At 35.6% G+C, this 22,280-nt stretch overlaps 2 protein-coding genes across 3 annotated transcripts; one reads left to right on the plus strand and one right to left on the minus strand.

The window, feature by feature from the left end:
* Positions 1 to 274: 274 nt before the first annotated feature.
* Positions 275 to 5,348, plus strand: LOC116301725 (heat shock protein HSP 90-beta). Its single transcript, XM_031710828.2, has 6 exons — positions 275 to 561; positions 1,617 to 1,823; positions 2,349 to 2,642; positions 3,218 to 4,258; positions 4,399 to 4,795; positions 4,927 to 5,348. The coding sequence occupies exons 1-6, from the start codon at positions 403 to 405 to the stop codon at positions 5,013 to 5,015; spliced, it is 2,187 nt and encodes a 728-aa protein (XP_031566688.1). The 5' UTR covers positions 275 to 402; the 3' UTR covers positions 5,016 to 5,348.
* A 2,727-nt stretch (positions 5,349 to 8,075) lies between these two features.
* LOC116301726 (RNA-binding protein Nova-1) lies at positions 8,076 to 16,632 on the minus strand. Of its 2 annotated transcripts, none has more exons than XM_031710829.2 (2): positions 16,479 to 16,632; positions 8,076 to 11,928 (listed from the first exon to the last, which is right to left on the minus strand). In XM_031710829.2, exons 1-2 carry the CDS (start codon positions 16,615 to 16,617, stop codon positions 10,883 to 10,885), a joined length of 1,185 nt encoding a protein of 394 aa, XP_031566689.1. In that variant the 5' UTR covers positions 16,618 to 16,632; the 3' UTR covers positions 8,076 to 10,882. The 2 variants fall into 2 exon arrangements, with proteins under 2 accessions (XP_031566689.1, XP_031566690.1); XM_031710830.2 differs by lacking the exon at positions 16,479 to 16,632 and adding an exon at positions 13,167 to 13,371.
* Between the last annotated feature and the right edge of the window lie 5,648 nt (positions 16,633 to 22,280).

Below are 22,280 nucleotides of genomic sequence, written 5' to 3' on the forward strand. Positions count from 1 at the left end.
ATAGCAGCCATTTATGTTCCTCCAGCTTCATATTTATTTAGCATGAGAAATAATATATTTTCTATTATTTATCGGATTTTCTAGAAAAAACTAGAATGTTCCTAGAATCCACGCAGGTTTCAGGAAGAATAAAAGGAAAGTGACGTAATCCTCCTAAAAATTCCTAGAAACCGAAATCCTGACCAATAGGAAACAAGGTATTTGAAACGGACCAATCAGATGCCGCAAAAAGCGCTGATGCTCTAGAACAATCTAGAATGTTCCACGATGCTTTAAATTTCGACATCGCCTTCGCACGTGCAGTTGCTGGCTTGAAAAAATTGAAAGGCAGAATTTTTGTCCTTCGAGGAGACTTCGTTTCACTTAATTTTCAGCTCTCTACACATCGATCCTTAGAGAAACATGGCAGAAATTGAAGAAGTGCAGCAAATGGAGGAGGAAGCTGAAGCCGAAACCTTCGCTTTCCAGGCAGAAATTGCCCAGTTGATGAGCTTGATCATCAATACTTTCTACTCGAATAAGGAGATCTTTCTTCGAGAATTGATCTCAAACGCATCTGATGTAAGTCAAATATGTTTTTTATCTCGATTGTAAAAATCTCTATAGACTTGAAATTTTAAGAACGTGTTTGATAAGCTTTAATATTCCTCGTAAAAGCATGCTTTCGTGATCGTTGAGTTTGACAGCATGGTTTGAACGAGTCGTGGCTTTAAAGTGGGATGGTCGAGAATGACTCAGCTTTCCTTCATCTTTAGAGATCTCTGATCCACATTTAAAACCTAAAACAGCTTATCACTCTAATATTTACTAGTTTTATTAAAATCTCCGTTCATAAGAGAAATTTTTTCGAGTCCGAAGTGATCTTGTGCGGAAGTGCAAGAACTACCGGCTTTTTCATTCAAACGTCTAACCTGACTTCAAATTCACTCGTTTTCGCTTAAATTTTTGATTCAAGTACAGCACATGACCCGTATTTTGACTAATTTGGGGTATTATATATTAAAATGTCTTCAAACTCATGGAATAAAACTTTTAATTCTTGTAATTAGGAGTTTTCGTGGAAGCACATGGGACGCTTGGCAGCTTATACATGTGCTCGCGTTAAAAGGAAATACCAATATCAGCCAAAAACACAATTTCTTAAATTAAACACGGGTTATTTAACTGCGATTTAGGTCAGAATAACCAAGTAACATTCATTTCTTTTAGAATTATTACATAAATTTAAAATTTAGTAAACTTCAGAACTTATTGCACAATCCTGATCAAAGTTAATCTTCTCCCCACGTGGACTTTTCCACCCCTCTTTGCTGCTTTCAATTTAAAAGTTTACGAACTTTTAAACGATGGAACTAAAAATGCAATATGCTTGGAAATCTAAATCTTGCATTTATATGTAACAATATATGTTGTAATTTCTAATATAAATGGGTCAGAGATCCCTAAAATTTCAGTCAAGTGTTGGGTATGATATTTGTAATTTGGACACTGCATAATGAAAGTATACTTTATAGTGGACAGTTTGGATGCTAGATTTTACGAGATATTTACAAAATTGAATAGCAACTTGTCTTGAATGCAAAAATATAACTTTCATCCTTTTTTGGAACCTACAGGCTCTGGATAAGATTCGTTATGAGAGTTTGACAGACCCAAGCAAGTTGGATTCCTGCAAGGATCTTAAAATCGAGATCATTCCCTTGAAAGAACAAAACTGTTTGATCATCAGGGATACTGGTATTGGTATGACCAAGGCTGACCTGGTCAACAACCTGGGAACCATCGCTAAGAGTGGTACCAAGTCTTTCATGGAAGCTCTTAAGGTATGTTATTTTTGTTTAAAAATGTAAGTTGACAAATCAATTGCTTCCACCATAAACATACATCCTTTGTAAATTTTTGGCTCTTTCAAAAGCTCATGATTTCGGTTCTGAAACATGCCCAAATTTTCTAATAATGAGATGTCTTAGATAGAGGAGAAATTTTGCTAATTGGATAAAAATTCAAAACTCTGCTGTGTCTTGCTTGTTTGTAAAGTGGCCATTTTGGCTTAGCATGCTGGGTTTTTGAAGAAGGGACTACAGTGGTGTAGTAAGAGCATAAGAGTTGGAGGGGCAAGCGCACGTGTTTGAGTGTGAAAAATCCTGCCTAATCCACAGGGAGCCCCAAAGATAAAAAGGGAAATTTAATAATTTTAGTACCTTAGTAACATCCTGGGGGTGGTCACCCCTCCCCCTTGCTGCAACCCTGGTAAGATACCCAATCTACTCAAGTGACAAGAATCTAGAAACAGAAAATGTTGATTGATATTGGTAACAGTTCTTGCATTTTATTTATTTATTATTTAGGCTGGTGCAGACATTTCTATGATTGGTCAATTTGGTGTCGGTTTCTACTCGGCTTATCTGGTTGCAAATAGAGTAGTAGTATACACCAAACATAACGATGATGAGCAGTACATCTGGGAGTCTGCAGCTGGTGGCTCATTCACAGTTCGCCGTGATACTGGAGAACCTCTTGGGCGGGGTACCAAGATTGTCCTTTACATGAAGGAGGATCAGACTGAATACCTGGATGATAAGAAAATCAAGGAAACCATCAAGAAGCACAGCCAATTCATTGGCTATCCAATCTATCTTCAGGTAAATTGGATTTCTTTTTACCTTTGAATTTTGTTTTGAAATTAGTAAAATTTAAACTGAATGGAACATTGAAGTGACACATCAATGCAGTTTCTATGTGAGAAAAATTCAGAAAAAATCCAAGACTTAAGATGGAATCCAACCCATGACCTGAACAAGCGCTCTACCAAATGAGTTTATCATAAGTCTTATTTAGAGCTGGTCAGTAGTGAGTCTCATGTAGCCCAATATACATTGTGGTTCCTGATTGCCACAACAACAAAAAATCGATAAGAAGGTACTTTGTTGGGCCAGAGATATGTAAAAAACCAAGGGTTGAGGATAAAAAAATAGATATTATTTACTTATATTTTGATAAAATGTGTTCGGTCTAATGTCTGGCCAAGACAGATTATTTACAAGTCAAGTCATCTTTTTAACAGATATTTGCCAATGAGCAGCACTTATTTGCAGCCATATACATGAATATAGTTAGGAACTGTGGATAAATTATGAATAATATTATTAATTGGTTGAGACATGAAGACAGAAATGCCACAAGATTGATTGAATCTGGTTCATTTTTTTCTCTACAGCTTGAGAAAGAGCGAGAGAAGGAAGTAAGTGATGATGAAGAGGAAGAGGAGAAAAAGGAAGAGGAGAAAAAGGAAGAGGAGGAGGAAGACACAGAAAAGCCAAAGATTGAGGATGTCGATGAAGAGGGAGAAAAGGAAAAGGAGAAAAAGAAGAAGAAAATTAAGGAAAAATACACTGATCTAGAGGTGCTTAATAAGACCAAGCCCATCTGGATGAGAAATTCTGATGAGATCACGAATGAGGAATATGGAGAGTTCTACAAGAGTTTGACCAACGACTGGGAAGATCACTTGGCCGTCAAGCACTTCTCCGTTGAAGGGCAGTTGGAGTTCAGAGCACTGCTGTTTGTCCCACGAAGAGCTCCTTTCGACCTCTTTGAGAACAAGAAGAAGCGTAACAACATCAAGTTGTATGTACGCAGAGTATTTATTATGGACAATTGCGAGGACTTAATTCCTGAGTATTTGGGATTCATTAAGGGTGTTGTCGACTCCGAGGATCTGCCTTTGAACATTTCAAGAGAAATGCTTCAGCAGAACAAGATCTTGAAAGTCATCCGCAAGAACCTCGTCAAAAAGTGTTTGGAACTTTTTGCAGAAATTGCAGAGGACAAAGACAATTACAAGAAGATGTATGAGCAATTCAGCAAGAACATTAAACTTGGCATCCACGAAGACAGCGTCAACCGAAACAAGATTGCTGAATTAATAAGATACCATTCCTCTACATCTGGTGACGAGATGACATCATTAAAGGATTACGTTTCACGCATGAAAGAAAACCAGAAGGATATCTACTTCATCACTGGAGAGAGCAGAGATCAAGTTGCACACTCTGCCTTTGTTGAAAGAGTCAAGAAGCGTGGATTTGAAGTGCTCTACATGGTTGAGCCCATCGATGAATACGCTGTCCAGCAATTGAAGGAATATGATGGCAAGAAATTGGTCAGTGTAACCAAGGAAGGTCTGGAGCTCCCAGAAGATGAAGATGAGAAGAAGAAGCGTGAAGAAAAGAATGCACAATTTGAAAATCTCTGCAAGGTTAGTCATAATTATTAGGTGTGTAAGATGCGTTGTATATTGTTTTCTTTTGGTGATGGTGGGGGGAGGAAAGATGAAGAGAGGAATCTGATTAGTGAAATATGTTATTCATACTTAAATCATTGTATGTTTGTGTGCAGGTTATCAAGGACATCTTGGACAAGAAGGTAGAAAAGGTTGTGGTCTCATCTCGATTGGTGTCATCACCATGCTGTATCGTCACCAGTCAGTTTGGATGGACAGCCAACATGGAACGTATCATGAAAGCCCAAGCCTTGCGTGACAACAGCACCCTCGGATACATGGCTGCCAAGAAGCATCTCGAAATCAATCCTGATCATTCCATCATGGAGACCCTGAGAACCAAGGTTGAGACCAACAAGAACGACAAGTCTGTCAAAGATCTTGTCATGCTTCTTTACGAAACTGCTCTGATGTCATCTGGATTCACCTTGGAAGACCCACAGGTACATGCTGGACGTATCTACAGAATGATCGGACTTGGTTTGGGAATTGATGAGGATGCCGAGGCAGAAGGTAGGGAACTTACTCACAAATACAACCATGAATTTACAACTTTATGTGATAAGGGATTTCTTTTGATTTATCTTTGTGTCATTGTGCATAAAGTATACTATTTTGGTAATTTTTTTATTATCATTTTTCAGCTGCTACTGAAGATGCCAGTGTAGAAGACATGCCACCACTTGAAGGAGATGAAGGAGATGACTCGTCCAAAATGGAGGAAGTTGATTAAGATGTTAAAATGAAGCTCAATACTTGACCTTGCATACTTAACTGCTTATTAGGAGTACTCTATTATGCATTAATGTTTGTTGGTCATATAAAGAAGCCTGTAAGCCAAGAAGCATTGACCTTACAGAACATTAGAAACACTGCGTTCGAGTTATCTTGTCATACCAAGATTAAAGTGAAAGATTTGATTAACTTCACTAGTTATATTTAGTTTACTCCAGCTTCATCATTGCCTAGTACAAGCCCAAGGTTTTTTTCAAGTAACTTTGTGCTTTAACTTTGACTGTAAGCATTCAGTATTTGAGGGTGAGAAATAAAAGTTCAAGATTAATAATTTTGGTCTATTTGTAGCATTCCTTAAATTTTATCTAAGGTGTTTAATTCTAGCTATGTTAGTAGCCAGTTAAATAGTAGGCAGTTGGCAAAAAAACCTGGCCTTGCTTTATTTGCTTGACATATTTCACAGGAAGTTTTTAAGTTGGAGATTACCCAAGAGTGAAGGGCTGACCCTTCCTAATCTCTTGCAAACAAGCGCCCCTCTTAATCCACAGCTCTGCACGTGACATACAACTAGATCCTCGAGAAACAGTTTCAACTATTCTGTTGTATTTCTTTGGCTCTCCGGTAACTATTTTTTTACAGTGTAAAAGAAGAAAACATCGCGTACCAGAATAAAATCTTTTGTTTATCCTTAATGAAATTGCCTCATTTCTGGATCATGGTCGTTGGAGGGGGTCAAATCAACGGAAATTCACAGAAAATTGTTCTAAACCCTGTGTCAATCCACAAAGATTAAACTGTTTCGCAAGGAGCAAATTTTGTTGAATTTTCATTAAATTTGGCGATTCTATCCCCCACATAAACAAGCAGTGACGTCATAGTGAAATAGGGCAATTAATCACCATCATAGCCACAAAGCTGAGACTGTTTCCCATCTGGTAGGCATCCTAAAGCTACAGTAAGTTTGTATCAAAAAGCTTATTGCTAGTTGATTATGAAATCATCCTTAGCAATCTCAGTTTTGTAGGTTTTTGGTGACAAACTTTATAGAAATAAATATATTTGGTGATCAAGAACTGGGACACTTGTGAAATTAATATTTTATTTGGCAAAATCATGTGAAACACCACACCTACCTGAATTTAACAAACAAATTGAAGATTCCTTTACCTGTATAACAGGTCTTGCATACTTAGGTCTGGCAACATTTTAGTTTCTTGTAAATGTCTGCATGCATTAATAATAATAATATTGTAATATTTCTTGTGAAAATGCATGGCCAAGTCAAAATTTTCCAGGCTCGGGGTGTTTTGACAGCATTGAGCAATGCATCTTGGGTCTGCAGTAATAGAGCTATACTGTCGCAGTAACCATGCCTCTTATTCTGTTAATTTGTCCACGTTTATAACAAAGATGATAGAATAATAAATAAGCAAACTAAACAAGTTGTTAAAATCTGAATGCCTTTTCTTTTTTGGCTAACATCAAACAGAGTTTGGGCCAGCCAGGTATTTCCATTCAATGAAACCAAAATGCATTGTCTGATTGCACTATTTTGCACAAATAGTGATTATTACTTGAGCAGAACGTTAGGAACGAAAGCAAATGCCTCTATGCGTCTTTGTTTGGTTCATGCTTGAGTGAATTTGACAATTAGATAGTTGATACCAAAATACCTTATGAAAAGCACTACAAAACTAGTATTTTTTTCATACATGTATGGATAAATTTAAGAACTGTGCATTAGTTTTTGAGTGCCCAGTTTTTTAAGTAACAGCTGTTTGCATAAAATGAGATGAGGTCATTCCAGTAGGACAAGGAAAACAGGTATATTCATTCCTGGTATTTTAGCCAACTGCAATAAAATGTGTTTGTTGTAGGATAGGATAATAATTTGAGAGAGTAAAGTTAATGGAATAGTAATGCAATAATGATACAGTCCACACTTTGAATATTGAATGAGATTTTATTCAGTCGATGAAATAGATGGCTTGTTGAAATAGAAGTGACATTTTTCTCCTTACCAAATTATAAAATTGCATCAAAACTTGACGTTATATGCTATCACATTAAATGTGCTAGCCAAAGTGTAGGATGTCTTACATAGTTCTATCCTCCATAATTAATACTGAAGACTTGTCCGAGTGGGAATGAAAGACCAATGAATGTAATTAATTGATGACAGCCTATTTTAGACATCTCGTTTCACATATATTATAGATAACTTTTTTAAAAAATTAAGGAAAGACAGATGTGAAAACATTTGCTAATAAGGTTTATAGCAGCGAAGGTAGGCCTATTGACAAGTTTGGGACTGTGATTCACACCTACACAAAACCAAAGGTTTATTTGGCTTTCCAAAGGTGGTACACTCTTTGAAAAAATCAATTCTGTCCTTCTTCAGGGCAAGTCCTACTCTTTACAAGTTTCTGCACCCCACTGGAATGGCCAATAGATTATTATTGTGTTAGGAATGTATGGTGCAGTGGGAGAATGAAGTGATTTGTTATTGGTGAGCGTGTGCTTGTGAAGGGCTAGTTAAATTATTAGTAATATATACAGTATGAGTGGCCGTGTTGTATCAGATATACAACCGAGGAGTAGCCGAGTGACTGTATATCTGACACAACACGGACACGAATACTGTATATGACTTATCAAACGTCTAGGTTAGTTCCTTTGTGTTTCACTAAAATTTTCAAAATGAAAGTGAATTTGGCCAAGAAAATCCAACTTAAAGTTTATGCAAATGAACACAGTTTTCTATCAGATTTACAACACTCTTCACGGTCATGATTTCTGTTGTTTTCCTCATGCATTATTAATGAGTTTGATAATTGTGTTTACCCAATCCCAAAACTCTTTTTCAACATAACATTTCCTTACACCTTATTTATGGAAGAATGGGTAGTTTGTGGCAAAAAAAACCATGGATGTGACATGAGCACGTAGAAATGTTTTTGAAACACAGGTAGAAGTGGGAATTGAAGACCCAGTGATAAGAAATAGAAAAAGCATGGGTGATGGCACGTTTGAGGCAATGATCAGAGAAAACAGAGTATGACCTGACAGTATACTTTTATTACATGATAATTGTACATGTGCAATGAAGAGTACATGAACATATATGAAATAAATGAAAACCAGTAACAAGCAAGGTACACTAAAATTGATAAGACCGATCATGAGATGATTACATGATTGTGGATATCGTTCATGAAAGTTCAGTGTTCATTTTGTGATGATACAGATGTCTTGATGTACCTTGATGCATGATCACACGATTATTAAAAATATATCATAATGATTGTTATTATTGGCCATGCCGAGGTTGATGAAAAAACTGGGTTGAGTTGTTATTGTAGTGGGTTTTGGGGAACAAAATAGCTGCCATCTTGGAAGTGTGTCCCCCAAAACAGCCCCACAATGCACTGCAATGACAACTTGACCCACCTTTTTTCCTTCACCTTGGAATAGCCAATATGTGATTAGATTGAAATTACAGCTGATAGTACACTGATAGAGTAAGGTGCAATATAGGCTGACTACCCTTCTAATATACCATTGAACATTCAAGTACAGTTGTTGGATGTTACCTTATAAAAATGGCAGTTGATTTTTAGATCAATCTACTAAGGATATGTTTTTTATTTTATTATTAAAAATCTATCTAAGCTGTTAATGATTGTTACAAAAAAACAGTTGCTATGGCAACGATGTAACCCAGAAATGATGTGAACAAATGCGTAAGCAATAAGCTCAATTTAGCAAAGTTTTTCAGCACAATCAAAATTTGCCTCAAAAGTGCATAGCCTGTTCATGGAGAATATATCTTAATACTGTCAGGGTATTTCACAAGAAAAATCACAATTTTTGGCAGAATCTTCGTAATTTTTTCCTAACATTTCCTAATGATACTTGGCTTTGAAACTGTGTAATTTGCAGCCCTACGCTTAGTCAAAAAAATCAAAATCTCAAACATTTTTCCACACAAAGCGAACTTACTAAAATCAAATATAGTACATCTGAATGTCATGATGAAAAAGCAATTCACTATCTGCAAGAGTCATAAGAGAATATAATGATATAAGATATGTCCAACTTGCTAATAACTAAAGCTAAAGGAATGACCATTTAAGAATGTATTGAATCATTTTAGCAAGTCAATCATAAATTTTGGTGCAAGAGTTTTACAGCCATCTACAAAAATTAAACTGAAACCCAACTACGAGAAAGCCCAAAATGGTACATACAATTTATATTATGAATATTAGGTCTTATCTAACGATGTTGAAACTTCTATGTAAAGTGCAATCAGAAAATCCTGCAAACTTTAGCAAATCATATATTTTACCCTTTTACAGTTTGAACAATTTAATATTCTATTTCACAAAAGTTTTACTCGCATAGGCTTGAGAATAATGTAAGATACATAAAGGGATTTCACTCTGGTATTTAAAATTGCTATAATGAGATAGCTTTTTCCTCAACAACAAAGGTCAAGCCTGTACAAGAAGTCTTGTGTTTATGTATTCAAAACTTTCCAATTGATATTGCTTGGGGTTCTTGTTTGGGTAATAATTATATGAAACTACCAAAACTATCTAATTGATTTAACTGATTGACATTAATCAATTGATTAATAACAGCAATATGAATATGTGGGAAAAAAATTAACAATAATCAAAAACTACATGTATTACAGCTATTAGAAACAAATAAGGAAAATGATCTTGATGATGAAAGGGTTTTGATGAAAGTGTAAAACATGAAATGCAGTCCAGGGATGAAAATGATTGGTGATCGAATAAAATATCAAATGAAATATGTACATGAAATGTGAATATATGAGACTGAGCGAGGTACGATGAGTGAAACATACAAAATGATTGCTAGAACAAGCGAATTAAAAAGGATTAATATTTTTGATTTATTTTTACTTAAAAATGACCAAAATAATAATTCTCTAGACTTCCTTCCACATATATATTTTTCTATGAGAAGTTATAATTACTAGGTGAGTAATAAATAATAAAAAAGATAAACTGCGAAGCCTAATGTACAGTCTGGAATTGCAATTTTTCTGAATAACATTTGTAATTCTTAGAAAGATGTACAACTGAAAGAGAAAGGTTTCAGCAATGGTCTTTATGTACATGGCAAAAGATGATGACAGTGTGCACTTGACAACTGTAAGCCCCAGGAATATAGGGTGGGGAGGGCAATCCCATTGGAATTGAAATTTGCGAGATAAACTATGCGGTATGGTCATTCAAACTTTCAACTAATCGAACCCACTGAAATCAACTGTGAATCTTTTCCAAGTTTTTATCTTCTTGTTAGAAGCCAATAAAGTCAAAAGTGTTGTTCTTCAGGGACGTTGGGCAGTGGTTCTTCGTCAAAATCCCTTAGCTGGTTTGCTCTCCTACCCTGTGGCTAACATTGATAAGTGCAATCTATGGGCATCCATTCTCAAGGCATTTTTCCTTACACATACATAAATAATGCTGATTTTTAAAAAGCATTTCCAAAGTGATGGTTTGCAAAAAGGCAACTGCACAACGACTGAGCGTAGGAGGATAAATATTTGATGTGAACAATAGATTGTCTCTAGCCAGTGTCTTTTTTGTTTTTTGTTTTCTTTTTGCAATATTTTGTACTGTAGAATTCAACCCCCACAGCAATGATGGGAAAAATCCTATCTAAAACATGTAGCAATTCTGGCCACTTTTTTTCATTCTTTAAGAATAGAAATCTTCAGGAAAGACTAATTCAAACCAGAGATAATCATCATTATTTTTTTGCATCTCTGTATTCACATTCATGTAAAACAATTTAATATTCTACTCGATCTAAAAACCTTGTTGTTTATGCTCGATGTGGTGGAGAAACTAATCGCTCTGCTTCAACTTGTTGAAGCCGCTGGGTGATAAGGAAATGAGCTAGCTGTGCAGCTTGAACATCACCAGTTATGACTACTTTACGGTTACTTGTACCTGGGACGAATTCCCCTTTTTGGGATACCTGAATCCTTGCTCCACTATACTGCATGAATTCATTGATGGTCTTACCACCCTTCCCTAGAATAGCCCCAATTAATTCATCAGGAACAGTGATTTCTAGTGTTGCAGATGAATGGATACTTGAGCTGGTGGTGGCGGTGGTGGTAGGTGGCATACCTAGTGCACTACTTAATGCGTTACTCCCACTCTGCATGAGTGCTGCTTGTGCGAGAATGTGATTGGGGGCTGCTGCCTGCGAGCCTTGACTGCCAGTGTTTGGCAGACCAAGTCCACCAAACCCTGACAAGGCACTTAATGGTAGATTGGAACCAAAGTGACCATTAGAGTGTCCTCCTCTACTTGTTGTCAGACCAGTATACATGATATTATTATTTAATGCGTGTTCAGGGTCTTCCTGAACTTTGGCAGTGATAATGGCACATGCTGCTTGAACTTGGTCCTCCTCTCCACTTACACATACAACTCGTTCCCCAGCGACACTATCAGCATCTTTTTGTGAAATCTGTATTCTTGCTCCGGTTTGTTCGCTTATTGACTTTATAGCTGTTCCTCCTTTACCGATAATCATACCTGCTGTGGAATTTGGAACAACTATTTTCATCTGCTTAGCCCGCTCTCGATCAAATGTGATATTAGAATTAACCTTTGCCCCCTGTGGTTCTTGTCTGATCTTGTCAATAACAAAGTCCAACATAGTGATTATGGTGTCAACTTCGCCTATGATGAGACCTATGCGTTCTTGAGTGCCTGGGTAATAGTGGTTGTTTGGTGATAGTTTTATGCGTGCACCTGTAGACTGCTGTACCTGAGCGATGTTTTGACCCCCCTTACCAATGATTGACCCTGCTGCATAGTTAGGTACTAGGATCTTCAGAATTGGACTTTTGGCCGCTGTAAAACAAAGAAAATCAATGGTTAATCCACATGTTTTTAGAAGAAACTATCAGGGACAAAAGTAAGGGAAGGTCATTGAACAATTCCTGGCCAGAATTGAAAATACTTGTCCAGTCAAATCCTTGCCTTGTCAGTCATTTTGACCAAAATTGATGTCTTGTCACTGGCAACTGACTAGCCCTTACTTTTAGCCCTTAGCCTTGGAAATAATCTTTAAATTCATACAACACTGTTGGGTTCATATAAAATAATTTTACATGTACTGTACATAACTCTGATGCATAAATTCAAGAAATGTCTAATTGGAATTAAATCTAAGACACTCAAGAAAGAGTACAGTAGCTTCTATTTTAGTTTTGTTTAAAACCTAATAAATAGATAACATCTTGTATTATCATATTCACTTGACATAAGATGCTTTTCTAAAAGTAAAAGTTAAAACATGAAAAACAGAAGCTTTTTTTGGACTTAAAAGATTTACAACTGTCTAATATCATTATTCAGTGGTTTTATAATTTTTCTTACAAATTTTTTCAATTTTTTTCTTTACTTCATTTTTTTCCACAGTGACTGAAAAAGTTTTATCTCTTGGAGAAAACATCGAAAGATATGACAATTCAAAATTTTAAAGAATCTAATTACCATTGACATTGCAAATATAGGAACAGCATGTATGAGTTGTGCTCTTCTGTTATTACATAGGATAGAATGTGAAATCCAATCTCGTACATAAAAACTATTAGGCAAAGCTATATGTGGTGGTTCTAAATACAAAAATATCTAATAGAAAATATCTGTAAGTAATTTGAACTCTTTAGGAAAAATAAGAAACATTTCATCACTTTTAATTAGATGTTTAAAAGGTTTAAGAATACTTCTGGTTCCTCTTAAATCTTTAAGCTATGAAACTACAGGAAAATCAGATATCACCACAAACACATGCACATATGATATTTTGGAAAAAAAGTGAAATTGAAAATTAAATTGCAGAACACAAAGATGCCAGAAAAAGACTCTGGAAAATGCCTTTTAAGGCAAAACAGTACAAAAATGAGACTTAAACCTGATGGAATTCTATTGAAATGAGTAAAAACGAGTTTTTAAATTAAATTTTTGGTAAATATCTGAGGTAAAATCAATGAAAGTAAAAAATTTAAAAATTCAGTTTCAATATTCTTTAACAGGTTTTTTAACACTTAAATCAAAACAGTAAACAGATATGTTCATGAAACAACCTGGCAAATGTTGTCTGGTGGGGTTTCTTGTCTGTGAAAGGCCAACACCAAGCCAGTAATCCATCATGAAGTGTGTTAGGGAACTAAAGGACTTGCGGAGATGAAAAATGTGTAGTACAGACTTAAAAACAAGAACAGGCCTTCTCAAATGCTCAACATCTCATCAATGAATGAAGTCCAAAAATGACTGCCCCTAGGGACAGCCAGTACTATGATAATTGTCCTCCTGCTCCAATCAACATTCACCTCAACACAACACTCAAATATCAACAAAATTGATCAGTGAAGCATGATGGTACACAACTAATACTCCTAATACACTATATGTTTAGTAAAAAAGTATATTTCAAATCACCTAGACTTAGATTTCCTAAGGCAAAATGTCCTAAAAGGTAAGACAAAATATTTTTTCATTAAGGAACTAATAGAGCTCTAATTCAAATTGGTTTTTTTTATAACAGATTTACAGACATCTATATAAATAACGACACAAAGGTTCCTCTGAACTTGCCATACTCTCTTGAATCTTAGCAATATATGAAATCTACTCAAGAGCATGCATAATGACTTACAGATAGCACTTAACCTAACAAACCAGTTTATGCATATGCTGAGAAAAATAATAAAAAATATACCACTTTATTCATTACGGTGGAACACTCTTAAAACAGACACCCTCAGGGTAAAGAAAGCTATAATTGATTACTTGACAGTTAACAATATATGGTTGTACTGACGTGTGTTCTGTTATTCTGTAAATTCACTTTGTGAGAGTCAATCAAAATTGTACATCATCAGAGTGCTACAGACTAGTACTGCAGCTAAAAAGCTTTTAGAGTCGCAGTTGAATCATTGGAAACCTTAAAGAACCCTTAAATGTCAGACAAAATTGGGTTAGTCTTGACCAGGTTTCTTTAAACAATATGACAGCATGATAAATTATATGACTTAAAGGACTGGCAAATAGAGTTGTTTTGGTAATGATTATGACCTTAAAGGAGTGAAATTAGTAAATACAGATAAAAAAATTTTAAAAGAATGATCCAGTAGCTCAAGCTAGTTGTTGTCTTTCGCTGAAAAATTAGTGAAGCAAAATTGTTAATTTTGTTTTGAGAGGGATTATGAAGTGCAAATAAGGTGTTAAGGAGTGAATTATTAGGCCATCCTGAGATCGGGATTGTCAGAATTCTGTTCTGTTGCTGTGGCAAAGAGTATGTAAATAGATACCAGAATGTGGCTTCATCAATACTTAGTTTAAAAGCAATTTCTTTTCAGTTTAATTTAAAGCAGAATTGATTAGGAATTAGAAATTACCAAAATACAGATAATACATGTTCTTCAACCACAAACAAAGTAGGTCTCAAGATAACACAAATAGAGTTGTTTGAATTGCAACTAGTCTACTAATTTTGTGAAAAGGATTTTTTCAACAGTTTAAGGGACTGAGCTATATGATCTACTGAATCAAATCTATATTCATTACGGAATTTCTGGATTTTTCTTTGTAGATCTATAATTCATGATAATACTACTAATATGGAGGGGTTTTCATCATTAAAATGAATGATTTTCAATTCACAACAATAAGGCCACATCTACAAAAACAAACTTAAGAGAATCCAACAACCTGTCAATTCTTGATAAAACATGGAAATATGTAATAAAATACATTTTCGACAAAATTAGAATTTACTGACAAGCCGAAGATCAACAAACAAATGCTGATTGCTATTTGCTTATCATTTTAGTAATCTGCATAATATTTCAGTGACAAAGGAAAAGCATCAGATCACAAGGAATGACTTTTCAATTAGAAGAAAATGTAAAGTCTTTTTTCTGACATAAACATTGATGTCCTGCTAACAGACCACCTGGAATAGGTAATAAGTGTATACAAAATATGCTTTCACTTCTAGGAAGCTAGACTAGGATCTTATTCTCTTGAACAAAAAATCCAGTTCAGATTTCGCCAACTGATCTACATTTACAGCATAGTATCATTTTCAGCAAGAAAAACTCAAACAGTCTAAAACTATGCAAGCTATGGAATCTCTAGTATTTATGTAAATATTGTAAACACTGTACTCCTTAAAGTTCAAAGCTGGTAAATCAATAAATATTCTCTTCCTACGAAATATAAGAAATGAATTTAACTAGAGGAAAGAAAATTATGGAATTAGGATATTTTGAATACCTGGAGTAAATGGTAAGAAAGACATATTATGAAGGCTGGAAAGTTAGAAATCCTTGATGATCGACAACAGCTTGATTGACCAGAAAATATATTTTCTTCTACATTACAATAGAATTGCTGCCTGCAGATGTCCCAAGCCTGATTAATGCTAAAACAGTAAATGTATTCATAAATTTGCAGCATTTTAATGAAACCATAACGTCCACATTAAGAGATTTGAACCATAAATAAAACACGAAACATTTCCAAAACCATCGCAAAGCGATTGGAAACCTCGCGCACCAAATATATTTTAACGACACAATAAATTCAATAAGCAGTAATAACAACTCCTCTAGGCTTTATTGTTTTAATAAAGATAAATGGGATCGCATAATTTATTTTAGTTTAGAGAATATCCAGGGTGTTACGGTGGCAGCCACGTTTTAAAGTATCCATGCAAAAACCGATTAAAACGAGTCGTGTATCCAAAATTTTTTCATGCGTTTGACAAGATAATAACAATGTCGAGCCTTTAAAGGAGTTTTTAGCTTTCTTAACTAAGTGGAAAGACATCATAGATGGCAAAATTAGTGATAAGAAAAAGGGGAATCCATCATGGTTTTGAGAAAGCACCGCCAGACCAAGCGAATAAATAATTTATCAGCCAACCGCGCAAGAAAGAAAAAAGATCGACTTGTTCCTAATAGGTCTGTGGCTGACAACATTGGCAGCTGATTCTTTAAGATCAAGTTAATTCTTATCTTCTACGAGGAATACAGAACGTGTTGCTATGTGAAGACAGGGAATATGAAGCCTTGGAAGTTGGATTAGCTCGTGTCAAAGAGCACACGATTTTTGTTTATGTTTGATCTCAGTTGCAAGTCTCCCAAAACCGGACACTTCGACAACGTAATGGCTGTAAACTTAACAACCAGTAACTCTTCAGCAGTAACTCAAGCGCTTCAAAGAAGAGCAAATCGCTCTTCCTGTCTTTATAAAGTTGTAAAAAACGGGAAGGAATGCTTGTCGAGGCAAATAAAGACGAGACTGCAAAGTCCGAAAGAGTACGAGAAGCAAACACAACTGAGCAATAAACAACACGAACAAGCATTAAAAATAATCATTATTCTACCTACCTCCAAAGTTCGATCTCTTAAAAGGCTGACGGATGTCTGATGAAGCATCTAAAGGCCGTTTTCTCGAATCTCCATCGGTTATTTCTGAGCTTGCATCAACACCTGTACTGAATTGATCCGCCATGTTTTCTAATGCCATGTGGGTAATCCCGCCAGCCCTTGCACGCCTTGTATCACTTGGCTGACTATCACAGGGGGGACTAACCGTCTACTTTTCCCGCCTCAAATTTCATAAAATCAAGTGAAATATCTTTATAATCGGTTACCGAATACATTTATGACAATATAAACAAAGTTTTATTTGCTTTAAGAAGAATATTTTTTTGTGATAACAAAATGAAAAGACTATATTACTGAAGTCGGTTGGGTGCTTTGTCTAAAGTTTCAGACATTCTTTTTTTTACATTGAATGAAGTTCTAAACTTAGGGATATTTGTGAAGGTGTTTTTAAAAGGATTATTGGTGGTGATACTTGTGTTTTAAGTGGTTATGAGTAGTTATGTGTTGTTTCCCCCGGATACGAAAAGATAACTGTTGAAACCACAAAACAAACAAAACTAGAATCCAAAGCGAAGGTGGCGCGGCGTAGGCAGCATCAATTGAGAAAAAACGCTTTAGAAAGCAAAATTAAACGTATACTTCAGAACTCTCAGTTTCGATGTAAATGTAAAATAAAAATGTCACGTTTGGTTTAATGTCCTTGAAAAATTATACCTTTTTCGTTTTCATTTGTTTTGAAACCGAAAAAGCAAAGAAAAATGTGACTTTTAATTTTATCAAAATAGCTTTATCACCGGGGTCCAGACTGACGCTAGCTTTCTTTGTTTACCAGCCTTCAAGATGTGAATAAATACCAATAAATAATCAACCAGTTCAGTCTTTGTTTTGTACTTTCGACAATAAGAGAGTCAAGTTCGGCAATTAATGTTGTCCTAAAGCTTACGTGTTTTTAATGAAACCAAGTTCGACGTGTCAATATAGTTGAGCCCGAAAGATATCCAACAAACAGACGTGCTCACCTATGGTTTGTAATACTATTTGAATTAAATGATTGTCAGGCCGGGTCAAGGAAGTGATGTTTTTCTTTCTTCTTCTGACTATCAACAAAAGTACTCATGGCGGGAAACTTTATAGCGTCCGGGAAGAACATAGCATCTTTGTTTTGACATAAAACACAACTGAACTCGATGCCAATACTTTGTCTTTCAATTTCAAGTTCGAAAATTTCTATATTAAGTGGTGAAAAAATATAATGAAATTTCCTATCATATTTCTTTCTCTTTCCTTTCGTTTCTCTTCCTTTTCTTTCCTTACGGTGTGCTTATTTCTTTTCTTTTTTACGAACTGTCTTAACCTCGGCTCAGTATAAGAAAATTTTTTGGGGGAAAATTGTAAAATATCATTTCCACTAAATCCGGCAGAAAATGAAAATCTTCTCGACCTTACCGGTAAGCTATTAATATTTCCGCTCAACAGGCGATTAAACTGATGGAAGAAGCTCTTTATCCCATCCCACAGTATCGTTTTAAGTGGTTTGCATTTAAGACATTTAAATATTGTCCGTCTGTTCTCCAAACTTGATCCGGGCATGCAGCTAGCGCTCAGCGTCCAGGAAATCACAAATCACGTGACTATTTTGGCATCGCATTTTAGTCTAGAAACTTAAAAATTAAGAATTAAGTGTGTCCGTGCATGTTGAAGAACTTAAGATTGCGTACGGCTTCGTTTTTAATCCTTTGGTCTCGGATGATTTTTAAATGTCCTTCTTTCTAATTCAATGTTTTATGTTTAATTATTTCTGCAATAATCAAGACACCATGGGGCCGCCATCACGCTTGGTTGTTAATGCACAAATCCTCAAAATAACAATATTTTAATTCACTTTTCTTTTACGAATTGGTTTTGATGTATCCGCATTACTAGCAGTTTCATTTTCTACCGCTAGAGCAGTATTTATATTAAATCAAAAGCCCTGGAGAAAAATACATTTTTTTTCTCTGTTGCATTGTCTCTGTTATATACATAATAATTGATGATGTTCCGTCTTCGCCTGCTGAGAATCTTATCATTCATCACGAACCTTAATTTCAACTTTTAGCGGTGTTTATATTCAATATTTCCGAGCAGTTATCTCGTTCATTTACTGATCAACTACCTATGCTAGTAGCTTAGAAGTGTGATCGTAAAAACATTGCTATTTCATCCACCCATCCTTCTAAACCCTTCATTCACTCATTTTCCTATCCATCCGTTCATCCATCCATCCTCTCCTTCGTTTGACCGTCCGTCCATCCATCGGTCCATCGACTCCTTTCGTCCGTCCAGTTACCCGTCTCTCCATCCGTCCGTCCTTTCATTTATCTATCCATCCATCTGTCTATCCGTCCGTTCATCCTTCCATCCAGTTTTATCCACCCAAATCGTCTAGAGCGATTACGCTTTTAGTCGTGACAATTGGTTTATCGTTTCTCAACGCTTCTGATTACTCCTTATGATGTTCACGCCCATTAACAGCTTCTCTTTCACGATAAAAGTACTCTTTGGTTGTCAATATCGTTTTCATTTGTCTTAGCCGCTTCTAAAAGGCCTTTATCCCCATACGATATCTACCTACTTATTTTTGGCTAGGTTATATAGTAGATGAGTGCATAGAAAGTCTCAATTTTTTACTTTTAATGAAATATAAAACCGTTGTCAATGCATTGAGAAGAATTCTCTAGTCCTTCCACTCTAGCCGTTCTCAGGTCAAAGCTGAGAAGTCTTAGTTGGAGTGAAATGATGAGACATGTGCATAAAAAAAAGGTGATTATCAAATGCATATTGACGAGTCGGACACAAAAGCCTGTGAGGGGAGGAGATAGGGCTTTTGCGCATAATTTAGTCAAATCCAACTAGCGGTCTATATAATCAATGCTGCGTTCTGATTGGATGAGCTACTACTAGACTATAAGTTATCGGCATATTAGTCAGTAGCGAAAAGTGCCGCCTTTGAAACCCAAAACATTAAATGTACCTTTAATTCAAAACTCGTTTACATCTATATATTTGACCGACGTCTAGTTGGATTTGACTAAAACAATCGGTAGTAGCCTGCTTGGCGGCTCTAGGTGATTGGGAACGAGGGAAAACGAAAGGGGGGAGGGATTGGGGAGTCAGCCGCCACGCAGGCTTAGTCAATAGCCCATGCATTCGCTAATTGCCCTGTGGTCGAAACCAAGGGTTTCAAACAGCGCATACCACTGGCCTGCATAAGACTCAACCAATCAGGGGTCAGTTCGTCTCTTTATTGTCAGCAAAAAGTCCCCTTACGAACCCTCTTAGCTTATAGACATCCGTCTATAAAAGTGGCTCAATAAAAATATAATCAGGCTTGCACTTTACCTAATTTACGTCACTACAGACCCCTTGCACTAAATACCAAGCTGGGGGCTTAAAACCGTGAAAACGTTTTACTGGAGAACTATGATAATTGGGAGAGAAAAAAACCCCCTAGATTGAAAATTATTGAAATTGAATGGGTCTATTACTAAGGAAATAAATAAATATATATATATACGTGCATCGCGTGCGATGATTCATCAGTACAACTTTAGCTTTGGTAAAATAGTCACAACACTATAGATTTTTTTGATTCGGACTATTAAATAAGCTCCAGAAAGTATGGAGGTCAAAACCGCAGCCAATCCAATTGCTATTTGTCCAAATAATTGAATTTTTTGGTTGCCCAAATAGAGATACGTTTGCTGCACAAGCAGATGAATGACTGATATACAACTTAACCTCCTTCTGTTCTTGTTATGTGGGCTATACAAAGGACAAATTGCTTTCTAAATAATTTGAAAAGAGCCTTTATCAAAACCAACGGATAGATTTGGTTGTCGTCATAATTAGGAAATCGCATGCATTCATTAGTGGAAATAAGGACGGTTTATAAAGTAAATAAATAAATAAATAAATAAATAAATAAATAAATAGATAAATAAAAATCTTATTAGCTTGACCAAGATAACTTCAAGTCAACCCCTCTCCCCCTTGTAAAGTGTGTAGGATAGGAGGTTAATAAATTCGAGGGTTGCGTGATTGAAAAATAAATCTTTTCTACTATCACTTCAATCTCATCTGATATACGCGCGGCTTTTTTCGCTTCTTAATGAACGATCGAGGAAATCCGCTTTAAATCCCCATGTTTTATAATACAGCGAAGGAAACTCAAGTATAAAGACAAACAAAGTGAAAAACAAAAACAAACAAAAAAACTGAAGAAAAACAACAACAACAACAACAAAGTAAACTTGGCCTTGACCATAACTTCACCCACGTCTAGATTCAAGAACGCCCTTGCTACAATTGAATCGACTGAAACTGTTTATATATAAGATATACAATACAATCGTCTAATAAGAAATAACGATTGTTTACATAAAGACTAAATGACTAGGGAATTAAGGCAATGACTTTCAAAATTATAGGCAAACAGATCAAAAGTCGACCCCATGTAGCGCGCGAAAAAAATTCACTGCAAACATGGAAAACACAAAATTCAATTATAGATATCTCACTTGGAAATGCTATATACTAACAGGATTCAGTCATTTAAATCTCACCGGAATATTAACAATAATTATTTTTGCAACATTTATTAATATAACTTGTTTCTGTAGGCCTAATAGATAGAAAATAGAATTCGTAAATAGAAGGCCATCATTGCGCAGGCGGTTTCTACGTGGATCTTAATTTCCAAAGTGTGGTCTTTTTGCGGCTTATTAATAATTTAATGCATCCTCCGACTGTTTTTCATTAAAGCAACTGAAAAATGACTGATCAATGCCAGAAGTAAAAATGGTTTTGGGAGAGATATTTAGTGAATGAGAGCTTTGGGATTCTAGATTGTCCGTGTAGCCTTGCGCGAGATCCTCACCATGGCGACATTTAGAAATCGGAAGCTTTAAACATATTTTTTTTGTAGCTGTTGAAGTAACATTGCTTGAATAAATTTAAAATTTTGGTCTTTCATTTAGAAAACTAGCCAACTTCTTTGCCGCAAGTCGCATGATCAAGTCCACACTGAAACACTCGAAGAGCGGTATTTCAGCATGGCGGTATTTCAGCATTATCCCGCATGGCTATGAATCCTCATTCAGCAAAATTTTAGTGCAATAGTCTTTACCAAATTCATGAATGTGGCTTTTAAGGGATGAAATACTTCATTATAAACAGCAAGCTTTTAACCCCTTACTCATGCTGGTGTTACTACTGACCGCCTTCCCCACCCCAAAAAAAAAAAGATGGCAAACTTTTAGATTGAATTTCCCCTATAATGTGAGATTAAATTCAGACATTTTCACTACTATTTTAAATTTTCTCAAACCGTTTCATGTTGACCAGATATTTTTTTCAGTTGTCAGTCACTTCCTGCCTATTTTCGCACCTTGGATCATTGAATATTTATAACTACTGCTTATTAATTGAGCTAGCAGATGCAAGAATAATGAATGAACGTGGATACCTCTCTACGCATTTTCACCACAATATACATTTTATCCATTTCCTAATCAATCTTTGACTTGCCTTCGTAACAAACGATCCCGATCTTGCAATATATACAAGTAGTGTCATATCGAAGTGGAAAAGCGGTGTTACCGGGCGTGTTAAAAGATCTCACAACAGCTTTCTCAAAAAACAAAAATGTAGATTTTCTTTTAAGATTATTGATACAAATCAAATGCATCAATTCAGGCATTCACCCACTAGCAAAACAACTACGAAATTATCGTTATCAAGAGCACTATCCAGAACAAACTC

The sequence above is a fragment of the Actinia tenebrosa genome, unplaced genomic scaffold (assembly GCF_029948245.1).
Source record: "Actinia tenebrosa isolate PJP-AT-01 unplaced genomic scaffold, QUT_ActTen_1.0 PGA_scaffold8__29_contigs__length_14323225, whole genome shotgun sequence".
NCBI lineage: Eukaryota > Metazoa > Cnidaria > Anthozoa > Actiniaria > Actiniidae > Actinia > Actinia tenebrosa.

What these genes read in the sequence shown, in the direction of transcription:
- LOC116301725 (XM_031710828.2), top strand. Translation starts at nt 403, where the DNA reads ATGGCAGAAATTGAAGAAGTGCAGCAAATGGAGGAGGAAGCTGAAGCC. An exon ending in TGATCTCAAACGCATCTGAT is followed by an intron (nt 562 to 1,616) that starts GTAAGTCAAATA and finishes TGGAACCTACAG; the next exon opens with GCTCTGGATAAGATTCGTTA. An exon ending in CTTTCATGGAAGCTCTTAAG is followed by an intron (nt 1,824 to 2,348) that starts GTATGTTATTTT and finishes TTTATTATTTAG; the next exon opens with GCTGGTGCAGACATTTCTAT.
- LOC116301726 (XM_031710829.2), bottom strand. Translation starts at nt 16,617, where the DNA reads ATGGCATTAGAAAACATGGCGGATCAATTCAGTACAGGTGTTGATGCA. An exon ending in TAAGAGATCGAACTTTGGAG is followed by an intron (nt 11,929 to 16,478) that starts GTAGGTAGAATA and finishes TTTGTTTTACAG; the next exon opens with CGGCCAAAAGTCCAATTCTG.